Genomic DNA, 17,499 nt, shown 5'->3' with positions numbered 1-17,499 from the left:
AAGATATATTAGTAAACATTCTCACAGCCTTATTAAGAGCATGTATTATTTGAATACAGAATATAAAAAAATGCATAATTTTAATTCAATATTTATGGAAAATTAAAATATTCATAAAAATTATTCAAACAGTTTCATTTCTTATTTAACGGGGAAAAAACTTTTCAAATAATTTCAATTCTTGTTCGATGAAATGTCGCAATTCTTTTTCGACTTTAATGACAACTTAGTGTCATCAGCAAACTTTCAGAAATCACAAGTGAGCTTCCAAATGAAAAGTTTCCTTGCCTCTTTTGTCGACATCCATACAAATTGTTTCTCTCATCTACTGCCATCGGGTCACACTAATAGTTTCTTGATCACGCAATACAAAGAATCCTCACGCAATACTAACTTGAGAATATCAGTGTCTTCTTAGTCGAGGCGCCATTTCTGCAAACCTTCAGTCACGAAAGCTCTTTGATAAAGATGGACCAACTTAATTTGATCTAAGCTTCAGGTAAACTTCAGGAAGAAGACGTAAATATTGCCTGTTATATCTTTTTTTTTTTTTTTTTTTTGCGAGAAAACTGATGGAGTCTTCTGTCCTACAGGTACAGATATAGTGGTTTGGTATAGTGTGTTCAACGAAAGGGTTAGAACTCTTGTTCTTACTGGGCAAAAATTCTGGTATATGTGAAGGTTTTCAACAATTCACATTATTTACTAAGCAAAATATTTTCATCGAACTGATTTCTATTAAGGATCATATTCCATTTAATGCTGTTCTATCCGAAAAGTGACATATTTGATGGAAATTATTAAGAATATGTTACTTCTTATATACATTCACAGTCTGAATATTCATTTGATACATATGAATGCTCCACAAGTTCTAGCAGAGATTTCACATACTTCTTTCGAGGCGGATATTGTGGCCATTTTTGTCTCGATGTCTGAGCTTAATTTAAGCACGGAGTCGCTGCAAGCTGCTGTTCTACTTGGAGTGGAGAAAGCCAATAAGTTATATCCGAATATTAAATTCAACCTGAAGCTTAAAACCGATTCCAAAACCTGTTTTGATAATAATGCTGGTGTCCTGGCAGCTGAAGAATATTACAAAAATCGGGTAACTGCTTTCGTTGGTCCTGCTTGTAGTAGAGCATTGGATCCAGTGAGCAGAATGGCATCATACTGGGGCGTGCCTATTTACACAGCTGGTGGCGTGGATACCCTATTCTCTCTCAAAAATATTTTCACCACTTTAACTAGATTATCCTTCTCCGTTGATCAAGTTAGTCGTTTTATTCTTCACGTAAGTAAAATAAGGTTTATATTTGTTAATATATTCTGCTTACTTTTGCATTTTTTTGCATCCTATATTTATTTCGTTTTCACGAATCTTTTCCCTCAAAATAAATAAAACTCGTCTTTGAAAACTATCCACTTAAATTTCAGCATTCATGCAGGCATCATAATATATCATATTTCAATTTTTAATGCATCATATTTAATGAAACTAATATAATGGCAGCAACATTTTTATTCTGTTTAGTATTCCAAATTGGCCAGATTGAGGAAAGCTTTGCCACTAGGTTAGATTATTTGGATATAGTACAGCACTCTCCTTAAGCTCTCTGTTCAGGGAAACTCAGGGAACTGGCAAGTTCAGGGAAATTTGCGTAGATTACTTTCTAAGGGAAACTGGCTCATATTTAACTTACGCATGAAAAAAATCGCGAAAAACGTCCATGGAGCTATCCAGTTTCCCAGGGTTCGAATCCGGATAGAGCTCCTAGTATTCAGAGATCAAAGCTATCTGAAGTGTTAAACTAAATTTTTAGTAGTAATTTCTAGTTGTGAAAAATTCATTTAATACATTCGTTACCATGATTATTCTCAGTAAATATTTCCTATTGTGTCATGATGTTTCCGCCTCTTTTGTATACATTACTGTTTTAAGACAGCTTAATTCAGATCTCAAAGATCTGAATTATTTTGCAAGATACACCAGAAATCTCTATGCGTCTGACTTGGTTCTGTTTCAAACTGTACTGAAGCGTTTCATATGCTTTCAAGAAATGTAGATTCAGAATCAAACGTAGTATAAGCATACACCTAGGAAAAATGATCTGAATAGGAAAGATTTCTTTAAAAAAAATTTCTCAACTTGATTTCTATAATTCGATACATTTGAGATAGCTCATTATGTAAACGTTTTTAAATAAATTAAATATTACAAACGACATCACGTTTTTATAGGATTTCATTTTTGTGTATTTTACTGTATTTTTTAAGACAATTTTACGAAGTGAATCGCTTTCATTTTATAAGTACACTAAAAATAACTTTAGCAGTTTGAAATTCAGTGAGAAAGTATATGGATAAATTAACGCAAATATAGCGTATAATTTTTGCAATAATTGTTTTTTAAACTATTGTTGTTTAAATAATATGTTTTAACATTTTTAATAGCTACTATAAAAATATTTGATTATTTTGTTAGCCATTGTATCGAATTATATATTCTTCATTAAAGCTAACTTAATGACTAGAATTATATTTAAAAAAGTATATTTTACGAACTGTTAAAGATATTTTTGAAAAGTGCAGATAAGTAGTAGAAAAGAATTGATGTAAGCGTGCCCTTCACCCAGGTTTCAGTTTATGTGGTTTTTTACAAAGAACAAAAGAATGTTTAAAAATTAAAAAAATCAAAGAATTTACAATTTAACACAACACTTATTAAGCAAGAACTAGCAGAACGCGAGTAAATACAGCACCTCGAAGTTGCCTAGTAATGAGCGATGTTTAAGTTACTTTTAATGATAATATTAAATGAACGAAATTTAACGAATCTCATTATAGCATGATGAATTACTAAATTTGATATTTAGGTGCTCCCGTCTCCAGTCATTAAATTTTTTTTCACATCAATTATTAATTTTAGGGAAGGTTTGAAAGTAGTTTAAAGTGAACTTTCCTTATAAGTAAAATAACTAAAGCATTTTATCTGGTGTTTAACTATACAGTAACTTATATGCAAATACTGGTGGTTGACGCAAGTAATAAGAAATAAGAAGCGTTAATTTAACAAACGTACTGTTTATATTAAAAAATGATTTTTAAAATTGTTATCACCTGAAATTATTGAAAGTTATTTACAGAATTCTTTGGCTTAGCAGGATAGAAACCACATTTAGAGAATAATGAGAATATTTTTTATAGTAGTAATAATATTCTAAGAGTATTCTGAAATCTGTTTGAAAAAACTTTCATTAGGTTTTTTTAAAATTTATTTCCGTGTATTTTGTTCTTATAAGAGTAGTTTACCGCTTTTCTTAATAGTTACACATAGTATTTAGATGAGAAGCATAACTGATGCAAAAATTATAATTCCTAATGTTAATTTATAATTTATCGCATTTTACTCTAATATTTTTCCCATCTATTCAACAGACAGTAAAGATATTTTTAAGCATTACTCCGAATACTTTTAACCTCCATGATTACGTATTTTGAAATTTATATATTTAGTCTAATTTACAACAGATGTTAAGATCCAGTTGAAACAATTTGCTATTAAATATAATTTCATAAATTTGGCTTATAATACCTTTTACAGCTGTTATTGTATGATAAAATTATCATTGCATGATATTCTGAATTACCACTGCATTTCAAATTATCAAAGGAATTTCTCACTTTTCTCATTTTATAGTCTTCTCATGTTCAGTAGAAGAGATAGTATTTGATACATGTAATTTTGACCTGCAAAAACGTACTGTGGGTTCAAAACAGGGGCTTGCTTTACACCGACATTCTTTTGCTCATTAATTATATCCAGAATATGTTTAATGTATTTGAAATTGCACACATAATTATATTAATGGAGTTCAGTTTTTATTACATACATTTATGATCTTCACCTGTTCGATATTCTTAATACTCCAAACATGGTTTGTTTATTAGCTTAGATTTTGTTTCTGCGAAATTTTTATGTTATTGGATTATTAAAATTTTGTTTGCATACACATGATTTTTTTATACATACGTTTGTTTCTATTGCATACATATGATGTATTTACACCCACCTGTGCTCAGTACAGTAATTAGCGCTGCTGGCTGCCGTATCGTTGGTCCGAGATCGAATTCAGAAGGCTTAGATGTTTATAATGGTATACTGCCTGTACGGCATGCCACCACTTAAAATACTGGCGAGTCGAAAGTTTTGTCGAGTGGTTTGTGGTAGGGAAAAAGAAAGGGAAGATCCATTGGACCAGTATAAAAATTATGATATAATTTTCCTCTATAAGTTTTTCTATAAAAATGATAACAGAATTTTTAATGGTTTAAAATCGGTCCCCCTCCCCCGTTGTGCATTTTGGGCTCTCACCTTTGGCTCAACTCTCAATTATGAGATGGCTAAATAAACGATAGGTATTGGCCATTCCAAATAATATGAAACCTCATATTATTTAGTAGAATTTGTTGAAATCCTCTCGTCCCGCATTAAAATAATGAATTTCCATGGGATTTTCTTGTGAAATTATTTTTCATTTCTATTGCAATTATATTTGGAGGAATGTGAAACCAGATCATTTTGTTTTTTTCAGGTTTTTATGGAATTCCAGTGGCGACACATCGTGATATTTGTGGACGAATCAGAAACTTCAGAGAATGCTCTTCGGCGGAGCTTAAATCTAATCATGAGAGAAACGAATTTTCAGGTCTATCCTGTGTACAAAGAGTTTGTATCATCTGCCTCTCCAAATTATAAGCAAATGTTGAGAGAAGCTAGTAATCATGCAAGAGGTAAATATGACCATATTATTAAAGTTAATTGACTTTTAATGTTAGCCAGTCAACAATTAAAGCCTTTTTTTTTTTTAATGAAAAACGATATTTTTTTATCTAGACAAGCGGTTCTCAACCAAGAGGGGAATTTCATAGTTTTTAGGGGGGAAGCGGTCAGTTTTTATTTACCTGTTAAGTATTTATTTTATTTTATGAATATAAAAAAACACTTTTATCCACGTTTGGGTATTTATTAAAATTTTTCATACTTTTTCTTGCTTAATTTATAATACAATATATTGTAAAAGTAGCAATAATGTAACAGACAGATATTATTGCTATTTTTCGTTTTTTGGGAACAGATTTTTGTTACAGCGATTGGGTTCTTTGGATTGCCCTACACAACAGAACCAGCACTTTCGAAATATGAACCAACGAAATCTATAAAGGAAGCCATTAATGAAACTTTATTCAGTGTTTGATGGATCTATATTTGGCTTTAGATAACTTTTCATACAGTTGTGAGTTTTCTGCGCACAAAGAAAAAATTCAAAGAACTGGCATGAAATATATGTTGTACATGAAAGACCTTTCTCTAACTTCGGCCAAATAAAACTGATGAAGAAATGCTTGTATTACTGCAGTGAAGAAAATGTAATTTTGCAATAAACATCTCAATCATTTAAAAGGAATCTAGCAATTGTATTTTAGTCTATAATTTCATTAGTAATTTTAAACAGTCATCTCCTCTACGAGCAAGAATTCTGTAGATAAATTTTATATGTAATTTTTAATATTTTTCTTTCGAAAAAAGTATTAGATGAAACCGTATTTTGCCTTATAGGCTCAGGTGTAGTCACAGGTAACATCAAATACCAATAAACGGCTTTATAAAAAAAATTGTTTTTGTTAACTTTGCTAACTTTCATTACAGTTCGTGTAAAATTCGCATAAACATAGTTAAAGCATATTTCTGGAGATACATCTTATTAAAGATTAATTTTTATGAAATTTAAGAAATGATTTAAAGTTAATGAATTAAATCATAAATTAATGAAATAATCATAACTATTGCCAATTATTCAAATAATCATAAATTAAATCACTAAGCAGCAATAATTAAAACATGAATAACATCATTAATCATTAATTAAATTAATAAGTAATCAAAGTTAAAAATCTCCATTATATATGATTATAAAATATACTAACTGGTAAAAATCTTTAATCAATTACCCGCTAAATCCTTATTTATACAGTTTTAATCATTATTATTAATTAATTTTTTATACCGTAAACTAAATTATTTAAAATCAATGAAGTAATCTCCTTAATGAAATTGTTAATAGATTTTAAGTTATTAAATAAATCCAATGAAATTCAGATTAAATTAATTTTTTCAATCTAGAATATCTTCCTTAAATTCATTGCAAGGATGATTTCCATGTATTTTTTCATATTAATATGCAATTTTATCATGCTATTTGCATTTCGCTTTTTTAACTACAGTATACTCCCGATTATCCGCGGAATCGGGTGGCGCGGCCGCCGCGGATAATCCGAAAAAAAAGCTAAAAACGGGTATAGCGAAGGAAAAAAACAGTCATTCTATCTTTGAAAAATCGTTTTATATACAATAAAACGTAAAATAAACAGCAGAAAATGTTTAACTAACGCTTAATATTTTAGTATATCACTCAAAACTAACCTAAAATATATTTTGTTAATGAAAACAGAAAAGTGCTTTGTATACTAACGAGAGGAGTCAAGGATACACAGAAAAATTAATACATATGTACTGTTTTAATACTGTAATGTATTATGTAATTACAAAAGCATAACTGTAAAACTACACCTGTTTGAAGAAATCAGTCAGTTGTGTTTGCTTTGGAAGCATTTTCTCTTGATCCGAGATTGCATTTTTCGTAGTATAATTTTCTCGGCCAACTCCGCGTCGTCTTGTTCTTCCAAATAGCTCAGCAATCCGTCGAATTGTTGCAAAGCCGCTTCGTGCGTCTTCTGCATCTGCACAATGGGCTCTTCGCCTTCACGTCGCTGTCCTTTATTCTCGGTCTCTCCCTTGCTTTCTTCACAATTTCGTCATCTGTCAAGCGTTCGAAGCCAGGTTCGTTGACGTCACACTCCAATCACTCATTAATGTTTTCAGCATCGACGTTCTCACCACCCGGAACAGTTTTCACCATATCGGCAAGAGTTGCCGTGGGCGTGTCTACATCTTCATTCTCTTCTTCACAACTCAAAGGAGTTAGATTTTTGTTGGCTTCAACATTAGGCATGAGTTTTCTCCATGATTTTATAAGGGTTGACGGTTTCACTGAGTCTCATGCAAATGCAATATCGTAGATGCTGTCCAAGATTGTGTAGTGTTTCCAAAACTCTTTCAGATCATAACCTTCTTCAATTTTGGTCATTAGCAGCTTAGTTCCGTATGTTATCTTCATTGTTGCAATGACTCCTTGTTCCATGGGTTGGATTAGCGCAGGAATGTTTGGGGGGGATAAACTTTGCAAAAATTTGTCCATCAGAAGACTTTAACACGCTTGTTGCTGGGTGAGAAGATGCGTTGTCGATCAATAGCCGATTTAAGATGTTTACGCACTTGAAGAAAAAAGATGTTTTCGAACCATTCTTGAAAAATGTTTCGGTTCATCCATCCTTTTTTTTTTTTTTTTTTTTTTTGGTTAAAGTAATCAACGGGCAAATTTTCTATCCTTGGGCCTTTGAAAGATCTCGTTTTTTTTTTTTTTACTTTTCAATGATAACAAGTCTAAGTTTATGTCCACCGGTAGCGTTACTAAAAGACATGATAGTGATCCTTTCCTTGCTGCTTTTATGACTCGCCGCTTTACTTTCATTTTCAAATGCTAAAGTGAGAGTGGGAAGACATTTCCACAAAAGTCCCGATTCGTCGGCATTGTAAATTTGTTCAAAAGATAGCTCTATTTTTAAAACAAATTCTTCAAATTCATGGTGGAAATCGTCGGCTGCTTGTTGGTCACCACTAAGTTTCTCCCCATGAAGTCCAATTTCTCGAATTCCATGTCGCTGCTTAAAACGAGTCAACCAGCCAGAAGACGCATCAAAATTTACTTTCAGGCCTAACAACTCAAAAAAGGTTTTTGCCTTCGCCGCAATGACAGGACCATTTACAGGAGTACCCTCTTTTCGAACTTGAGCTAACCACTCTGTCAATGCCGTGTCTAGCTCATCAAAGGTAGAACCCTTCATAGTTTTTCGCGTTTTCATTGCGGGAGCACTGTCCGACATTGATGCAAATTTCACCAGTTTGTCATTTTGCTTTAGAATGTCACGCACTGTTGTTTCCGCGAATTTTGTTGTAATCCAATTCCATCTGCTGCCTTGTAGCCTGCTGCCTGTTTGCTACTTTGGAAATTAATTCTAGTTTTTGCGCAATCGTCAATACAACCTTCTTTCGTTTTCCTGACATTTTAAATCGGTAACGAAAAACGCAAAACCATAAAGCACGAGCACTGAACACAATAAAAGATAAGAAATTAACTCGGACCAGTTCGCAAATACTCTCAGGCTTAAACTAACAATGGCGAGTGGGAGGAAGTGGACGTGTCAGTAAGATTAAGACGAGAAAGGGCGGTGGAGCGAGCACCGCAAAGGGTGAGTAATAAGAAATCACTTACTCATCAGAGGGGCCTAGGCGAAGGTTCCGAGAAGGCCTGGGGTATTTTTGCCATAAATAAGCACGATGTTAGCAAATTTAACGTTTCGCTCAGTTTTGTGCGGATAATCGGTAGTCTACTGTATTTCCCAGCTCAACAAATTTCACAAAACCGTCGATATTTTTTAAACGTTCAAGTATCTATACACACATACACACAAAGTATATTTATATATATACACAACATTACAGGGGTCATTTTGTGTATATATATACAGGGTGATTATAATTAAAGTTTAAGTTTAAAAACGCTATAAAAAAAGAACCACTGATGAAAATGATGTGAAATTTGAAAGGAGTATTATTGAAGAAGGCGGAAAGGTTATGGCAGAAGAAAAAATTTAGTTTCAAAAGTTAGCAACAGATGGCGCTGAAAGCGGCAGAATTACGACGAGAAACGAGAAATTATTCGTAAAACAACGGCTAAGGTGGAAGTTACACATTAAAACACATTGATAAATTAAAATTGTTGAATACTTTTATTTGCATGACTGTACATATCACATCGAAAGGGACAAATCGGTTTCAAGAGTTTTGCGGCGACATACCGCATAAGAACCATTCATCAAAGAAGTTCGGAACTGTCGCGAGACTGGCGCAAAACATGTTCAGTATGGTGTCCACCGTTGTGTGCAACAAGTTGAAAGCGAAAAACAGCATGTTCCACAACGGATCGCAGTGTCTCCAGGGTGATGTTCAGAATGTGTTGCGAAATGCGTGCCTTTAATTCCGCTGAATTTGCAATTGGAGCACGGAACATAACATCCTTCAGATATCCCCACAGCCAGAAATCACACGGAGTAAGATCAGGCGATCGGGACGGCCAGGCTGTAGGGAAATGACGGCTGATAATTCGAGCATTTCCGAAATGGCGCCTCAGCAGCTGCTTCACGGGATGTGCAATGTGCGGAGGAGTGCCATCTTGCATAAAAATGATTTCATCCACACATCCACGCTGTTGCAGAGCTGGAATCACGTGGTTTCGCAAAAGAGACGCATACCTCTGACCAGTGACGGTTGCGGTAACAGGACCGGAAGCACCCGTCTGCTCGAAAAAATATGGTTGTAGGATAATTGATGCCGTAAAACCACACCATACTGTGACCTTTTCAGGATGAAGTGGTACGGGGTGCGTTGCCAGTGGATTTTCTGTTGCCCATATTCGACAATGCTGGGTATTCATGTATCCTGTCAGATGGAAATGAGCTTCATCTGTCCACAAAATCCATCTATCCACTTCCATGCGAGCCAGGAATTCTAACGCAAACGTCTCCCTAGCTGTCAGGTCAGACGGAAGCAACTCCTGCACATGGCTAATTTTGTACGGATAGCATTGCAGGATGTTTCGTACAATTTTCAGCACCGTGCTCGTAGGCCTGTCCAATGCTCGAGCAATTCCTCGTGCACTGCACGGTTGCACACCACCGGCCGACCCCTCCTGTAATGCTGTGGCCACTTCTTCAACTACCGTCGAATGCACTCGTTTTCTCCCTCTAACAGATTGCACATCAAACGAACCTGTCGTTTCGAATTTTTGCATCATTTTCTTTAGACCTACGACACTCATTAGACCAACGCCTTCTTTTATACCCTTCAGTGTCCTGAATTTTTGCAGAGCTACTCTTGCACAATCATCATTCTTGTAATACAACTTTACCAGCAGAGCGCGGTCCTACAGTGAAACACCCACGGCGAACGTCTGAGACGCGAACTGAGGAACAGCCTGGTACCTGGCAGTTTTATAACACTGAAATTTAACTAACATTTTAATTTACGTCTTCTTCCGCTTGCAGCGCCATCTGTTGCTAACTTTTGAAACTAAATTTTTTCTTCTGCCATACGCTTTCCGCCTTCTTCAATAATATTCCTTTCAAATTTGACGTCATTTTCATGAGCGGTTCTTTTTTTATAGCGTTTTTAAACTTAAACTTTAATTATAATCACCCTGTATATATATAAACACTTCCTATAATGTGGGCGTTTTGCGTACAATTAAGTATGAGCAGTAAACTTACTTTATATAATCTACCCTTGTAATGTTCGCTTTTTTTTTTACAAATGCACCTAAAAGTAAGCATTTTACAGAGCTTTACATTTCGTATTTATTACATATCTGGAATTTTAGTAATAGCTTAATACTTTGTCTCGGTATGGTTTATTTTAAAACAAGGAATTGCGCAAGAAAGATATTTTTTCTAAATTTTAAAACAAGAAAAGAACGAAAATTAAGAATTCCACAATATAACTTAAAAGCTTTCATATGCTTTTAATAATAAGATTATAAAAGTTTAATTCAGTTGTAAGAAGACTTTCCTAAGCGAAATCTTTAGCACGTGCCACGCAATATACTTGTAAGAAAGCAGATGTTTCACTAAAAGTTCAATAGCAAAAGCAAAGAAAGAAACCTTCAGACTTGTTCTTATGGTCAGATAACGCTATTTGAAAGCAGAGAAAGTAATCTAAAAGGAATAATGCGGAATAGTCAAAAATTAAATCTGGAAAATGTGAGGCCCGTACCACATACAAACAAATGAGGATTCGCAAAGAAGGGGGTACCTGTAAGATGTACGAGTGAAACTGTTAGCTAATCAAGACTCATATTTCAAGCAATTCCTTTTTGCGTTAGCATTACTATTCCATACATCAGCAATTTAAATTAGAACCTAATGAAAGTTTATTAAATTAATGTAATCCAGAAATAATATTTAACTCCCGTCATCCCATTCATCAAATAACGCAAGTACTTGGTTCACCCGTTATAAATAAAAAAGATGAGAGGAAAAATGGTGATTAAAAAAAATGAAGAATACTTCAATTAGTTAAAAAAATCCCTAAAATCAGTAATGTACTCCTAATTTCTTTTTACTGCAACCAAACGAATTTAGAAGAGTTCTGTCAAAAATATAAGTTTGAATAATTAGCTAATATTTTGGAGCATGAAGACAGCAACAAACTTTTGTTTCTACGAAATGTTCCCTTACTGTTTTCCTTGCATTTTTGAGGTGTGTATTTTCTATCACAAGACTCATTCTCAAAACTGATGGTGATTTAATAAAACAGGAGCAAAATGCCATGAAAAATCACACGGGTACTGCACAGCTAAGTAAGGAGAATTCAGAATTTTAGAGATGGTTGAAGAATAATCCAAATTTAATTTTGAAGTAGGTTCATTTTGCCTTGCATTTTTTTCTAAAATTCTAATGCAAGTAGCATTCAAATTTTTTAAAAATCAGGCACTAATAAGAATCAAGTATGAAATTCGAGGATACAAGCGAATTCATTTGATATGATCGAAATACCAGAAAATCCTCTAAAACTGGCAAAACAAAAATTACAGAATTTTGCTTCGCGATAGTATAGTTACTCTAAAATTGTTCATATGGAAATAGTTATTTGAACAGCATTATGTTAAACTATTGTTTACAGAATCGATATAAATTTCATAATATATTTAAAAATCCTCATAACATGTATCATGTATTTCTTCGTGGTTAGCGAATTGGCTTCTTCCTTATTGCCAGCGAACAACCAGCATGAGAGACAGAAAGTCAGTTTAAATTTGGAGTGGTCGGCTCAGGCAAACTCGAAAAGTTCGCAGCAAAGGGTGCCCGCGTATGATCGTTAATCCGGCGTAATGATAGTCGATTTTCGAGTCCTTGAGTTGTACGAACACTTAGAATAAAAAATAACACAGAAGTCTAACGGGATACGAAAGTTATTAGATGCGGTAGACTAATGTGGATGAGTCCGAACGGAAACACCTGCGGCAGCAGGCTCGAGGCGAAGGTAAGTGCTCTAGTAACAAACCGTTGTGCATATGCAATTATTATGGCAGGGTATTAAAAGAAATGCCTAATATTGCTCTAGTATGTGAGAGTCGTAATAGCTTCGTGAGAGACGTGGGATACATACAATCATAATTTCAACAATGAATTGGAGTTACATGACATACATAATATTTACAAATAAAAATATATACATGCAGCAAGTGTTCCTGAGAAAAGATAATTCGTAGAAGGATGATGTATATGGAATAATGAAGTGTCATAGCAGGGCATAGGTGATATGAACTAGATTAATTAAGTTACATAAACTAGTATACATATAGTGGTCTGCCCTAACTTTAGTATGATGTTTGGGCCCGAGGTTAAATTTGTTTTTAGCTGCTGGCTGGTAAAATTTTGTAAAGTTTTGAGATAATACCTGTGTTAAAGGTGTTTAAACTGCTGGTTGTTTTTTAAACTATATCGAATTAACCTTTGTACATATTCCTGTACTTTAAAATGGCGTAAATTGGCAATAAAACGTTTAAAATACATTTATCTCGGACAACAACTTTCAGAATACTGTCAACCTCAACATTATGCAATGTGAAGCATTCGTAAATTTAGCTACAAATCACACTGGTTAAATTAATAATAATAGAACCAGAAACGAAGTAATAAAAGCCAGAAATTAAATTATTTTTACATCAATTAAATGTGAAATTTCTAAATTATGCACTCAAAATGCTAATTACATTACTAAATCAATCAGCAACAAATAAAATGCTTACATAACAAATTAATTCTTGCGTTTGGCTTTCAGTTTTCGTCCTTCTGGCCTGTGGAAACGTCGTGAGAGAAATACTGCTTTCTGCTTATGATTTAGGTATGGGAAATGGAGAATATGCATTTCTCTCAGTTGAATTATTGAAGCATAAAGACGGAAGTAAGCAGTTCTCCTGGTATATAGAAAGTGACAAGAGGAACAAGGTGATTCTTAAAATTAATAATAAAAATGAGTAATGCATACTATGTCAGTAGTTGCTTTTAAGCATTCCAAAATAACAAACAACTTTTCTTTTTCTCAAAGAAATGGAAATGCTATTTTATATAATATATGAAAGCAATAATATTTCCGTTTCTGAATTCAAATATGCAGTCAGAGGTTTCTTATTTTCCGAAGGAATTTTCATAGTATACCGTTAAATTTTATGTAACTATGCATACATTTAACGGTATATGTGCTTCGAGAACTATGTAGATATGTGCTTCGTATATGGGCTACAGCGTGCAGATTCAGTATAAAGAGCTGCCATTTCTGGCAGCAAGAACAGCTGTAATCCGATTGGGCATCGCGTTGAAATGAGCCTGGATCACAGACACATATACGAACGTATGCAAAATTAAGAGAATTTGCATATTATGTCGAATTTCTGAAACACTAATGGATAGATTTTTAATGAAATTCAGTACAAATATGCATTTATGACAGAGAAAGAGATGTACCATTCAAAGTCATTTTATGTTTGCATGATTATCAGTAAAGCTCGTGTGCTTTCGCCCATTAACAGAAACCAAGGACCAACTGCGCCACTGAAAAGTCTAGCAAATTGCTCTAAGATCTCCTTCCTATACTTTACAGTAGTCACGGAGTCTTTTTCTAACACGTGCTGGGGTGTGTAGCTGTCCAGCATAATGCTTGCCCAGACCATTACACGTTCACCACCGTAATGATCCTTTTCCCTGATGAGGAAGGGATGATTTCAGGCTTTCTACAGATACAGCTACGCAAAGCATCAGCATACAGGCTGAATTTTGAGTCATATGTAAAGCACGGTACTCCACTAAAGTCTGGTCCAAACGCATCTTGTCCATCATGCTAAACGCGTTTCTTGTGTGCTGTAGTGAACTGAACGCATACAGCGGGGTCTTCTGACCTACAACCGTACTTCTTCAAGCCTTTGAATAACTGAAGACTGTGAAACTCAAGTTCCAGTGGAAGCAAGCAGCTCACGTAAGAGCTGTAAAGTTGCGTTCGCCGCTCTAAAAGGCCGAGTGACTATTTTTATTCCTTGTGGATCATTCATTAGTTGTGGATCTTGGTCGACCGAACGCAGGTCTTGATTTGACTTCAGGTCGTGAAACTGTCTTCCTAAATTGCCGACAACACTGGGTGATGAGCTCTGCAGCCACCTGCGCTTGTGATTGGCCTGTCTGTAATCCACCGAAAATTCTCCATATCATTCCGTCATCCATACATTCATGGCTACTTATTTTATACACGGTGAATGTCGTGAAAACGTACCATGCGAAAAACCCCTCGTGTGTTTATATTCCCTCCATAAACACAGCTCCGAAGACACGCATATGTATTCGACTCTGAATATTCGAAAAATTCTTCGGTGACATAATTAGTACCTTTGCTTCAATACCTTTCATAAAAATAGACACAAGTTTCAAATTCTCTTAATTTGGCACATGAGAGTACTTCATTCCATGCTGCTTCAACTCAATGCCAGAATGTATCAATCGCTATGACTAGCGAGTGGTGGCGTGAAAGTTTTTTGGCAAGCCGTGGAACGGAGGCTGTCCACATTACTGGGCTATGGGAACAGGAAGTAACAAAGATGTGTACCTAATGACACCCCATACTAGCACGTCAAGTGATGCACGCGTAAGAGGAGGACGAAGGAACTCGTAACGTTCGTTTTTCTCGGTGCCTCCACATACGAATACGCCCATAATGATGCTGCACGCAGAACACCGGGATTTTGAAAAGACGAAATGGTGCCTATTCTGTGTCCATTGCGGCCGTTCGTCGCGTCACTCTGCCAGTGGTTTTTAACAAACCTCTGCCGCAGCGTTAAGGAAAGCCGCAAAAATAGGTGCTGTTTTGACAGTCCATGGTGCTGAAGACGTTGCGGGGATACTTATCATCCTACCCACGAGCCAAGTGCCTGAATCAGAGTTGGCGTGACTGTACGATCCTGCAAGGTCGAAAGGACAGTATTTCTGTTTCTCGGACGCCAGAAGCCCGTGGTCATATATATATATATGAAGTCATATATCGGAAGAGTGTGCTTGCGGTCCCCTCCAACAAACTACAAAGAAACCGACAGCGAGGTCGAGTCTTGAACTTCCGATTCTATACACAGAACATTTTGTAAACTCAGCTAATACGCGTTCTTTAGGATTAAAACTGCTGTAGTATACTCTAATACTACAGCAGTTTAAATCGTTAACCGACTTAAACTGAACAACAAAGCAAACTGCACCCTAGATATGATTGATCAGTTAGATGACACATGGTGATCGGCCATATCGTAGCATGCAGTGCTGAAAAAGAACTTCATATCTTGCACATACTTCTTCAAGCTTCGTTTCGATATTTCTCTTTCTCTCTCTCTCTCTCTCTCTATATATATAATTATTAATTTTCTATTTATGATTATCTCCTAGGAAAGGAAGTTTAATGAAGTTTAATTTATTTCTAATTGAAATCATGAAATGCTAATACTTAAGAGGACTGTGCTAAAACTGTTAAAAATCTTAGAATAAGTTTAATATTTGTATTCCTATGCCTCAAAAACATACATTTTGCAACAAAAGAAAAAAGAAAAAGATAATGCATGCCTAAAATTTGAACAGCGCACATATAAACAAGTGAATAAATTACTGCCGATTTCCCGGAAGAATGCTGACTTATCGAATGGATTCAGCACTCCCTAAAAAAATCCGCAATAATTTGGGCAAGACCACGTTTAGTCTTCTTCTTATGTGTGAATGAAATTTTTAATCGCGAAAAAGAATATATAAAGTTTGGAAACAAATTAAAGTTATTTAAACATGAAGGTAATTCCCCGACGCAGTCAAAGAAATACATATATACGAAAAGACTGTTATAAAACCTGATGGAGAATTTAGAAAAATCATTGACAGTGTAAGAATATTATACAATAAAAACTATTATATAATTATAATGTCTTAATTACATGCATATACAAAAATTTAAGGCCAAAAATTATAATTTTAATTCTAACTGACAGTTTAAATTCCATGGCTGCAATTATGAATTTTATAATCGAAAATGATATTCGTTGGAACCGACGTTTGAGTTTCGCTGAGGTTTACAATAAAAAAGTTGGGAGAGACTATTAAGGCTGTATACGTATATAGGAATAGCGAGAAATCAATTCGAATGAAGTTCAACTGATTGGCTGTAGGTTTGGTTTGGTTTGGTTTACTCGGTTACGGTAAAGCATTCGAGGGCTATCTGCCTGAAGGAAGGGATGCCTTCGTGGATGATTTTATAAGGAAAACTGGCCCGTATAAACGTTACACATGGGGAAAAACACGAAAACACCCATGCAGCTAGTCCGTTCGAGGGATTCGAACCTCGGACCGAACTATCAGTGCTCAGCGACTATACCGCTCGGCTGCTGATGGGCCGATTGGCTGTAGACTATGAAAATTCGAATGGTACGTGTGAGGATGTGAATGGTAGGTGAGCGCTTTTATTTCCTTTTGGCCATTATGTTATAAATTGCTTTATATTTTAAAAAATAAATCAGGATATTTCTAGCTGAAAGTCAAGGAAATAGAAAATCGTAAAAATAACAGTCAAAAGTCTTCACCTTGAATTTGAGACTCTGGAAACTAAACGGCTTTCTATTTATAAAGGAAAGTAGTTGTACATTAAAGTAATTTACAATTAAATACAAATTATATTTATTCTCAATTCAAGGCTATCAAAACTCCCGATCTTATTCTCCGTCGATGGTTTAAGATAAATCCATATCTTAACTTTTAAAATAGATTTAATCATCGTAACTTAGTTTAAAGATTAAATTTGAATATGAACGCCTGATTTATTAAGTGAATAATTGAAAATTCGGCAAGGAATTTGATTATCCATAACAACTCGCGTGAGTAAAATTAGTTCAACTTTTAAATAATCTATTTCTATTCAGGTATTTTTAATTCTATTAATTTGCTCGATTATTGTGCTGTTAATAACTTTTCTTGATAAGTTGGTTTGCCAGTTAATGAGTTTAATAGTAGTAAGTTTAAATTCTCTTCTTTTATATAACAGTTTAATTTTACTGTATTGAGTAATCTGGAGGTTAAGAAAATCTATTTCGTGTTGACTTGTAATAGTTTATCAAACAAGAAGGGTGCATATCAAATTTCTCAATAGGTGGATAATTATTGAAAGCAATAATGTCGTCTGTGTACTTCTAGGCA

At 34.6% G+C, this 17,499-nt stretch overlaps 1 protein-coding gene across 1 annotated transcript in view; it reads left to right on the top strand.

Moving 5' to 3' along the window:
* Window positions 1–856: 856 nt before the first annotated feature.
* Window positions 857–17,499, top strand: part of LOC118194521 (atrial natriuretic peptide receptor 1-like) — a 95,855-nt gene continuing 79,212 nt past the window's right edge. Inside the window, exons 1-3 of the mRNA XM_085819663.1 lie at window positions 857–1,294; window positions 4,596–4,794; window positions 13,079–13,245. Of these exons, the coding sequence (XP_085675789.1) occupies window positions 857–1,294; window positions 4,596–4,794; window positions 13,079–13,245 (804 nt within the window). The remainder of the gene's footprint in view (window positions 1,295–4,595; window positions 4,795–13,078; window positions 13,246–17,499) is intronic.

The sequence above is a fragment of the Stegodyphus dumicola genome, chromosome 6 (genome assembly GCF_044657685.1).
Source record: "Stegodyphus dumicola isolate Sdum_Otavi_A_Nest chromosome 6, ASM4465768v1".
NCBI lineage: Eukaryota > Metazoa > Arthropoda > Arachnida > Araneae > Eresidae > Stegodyphus > Stegodyphus dumicola.
Note: the sequence above shows the minus strand (reverse complement) of the source record. Positions and strands in the feature narration are given on the sequence as shown.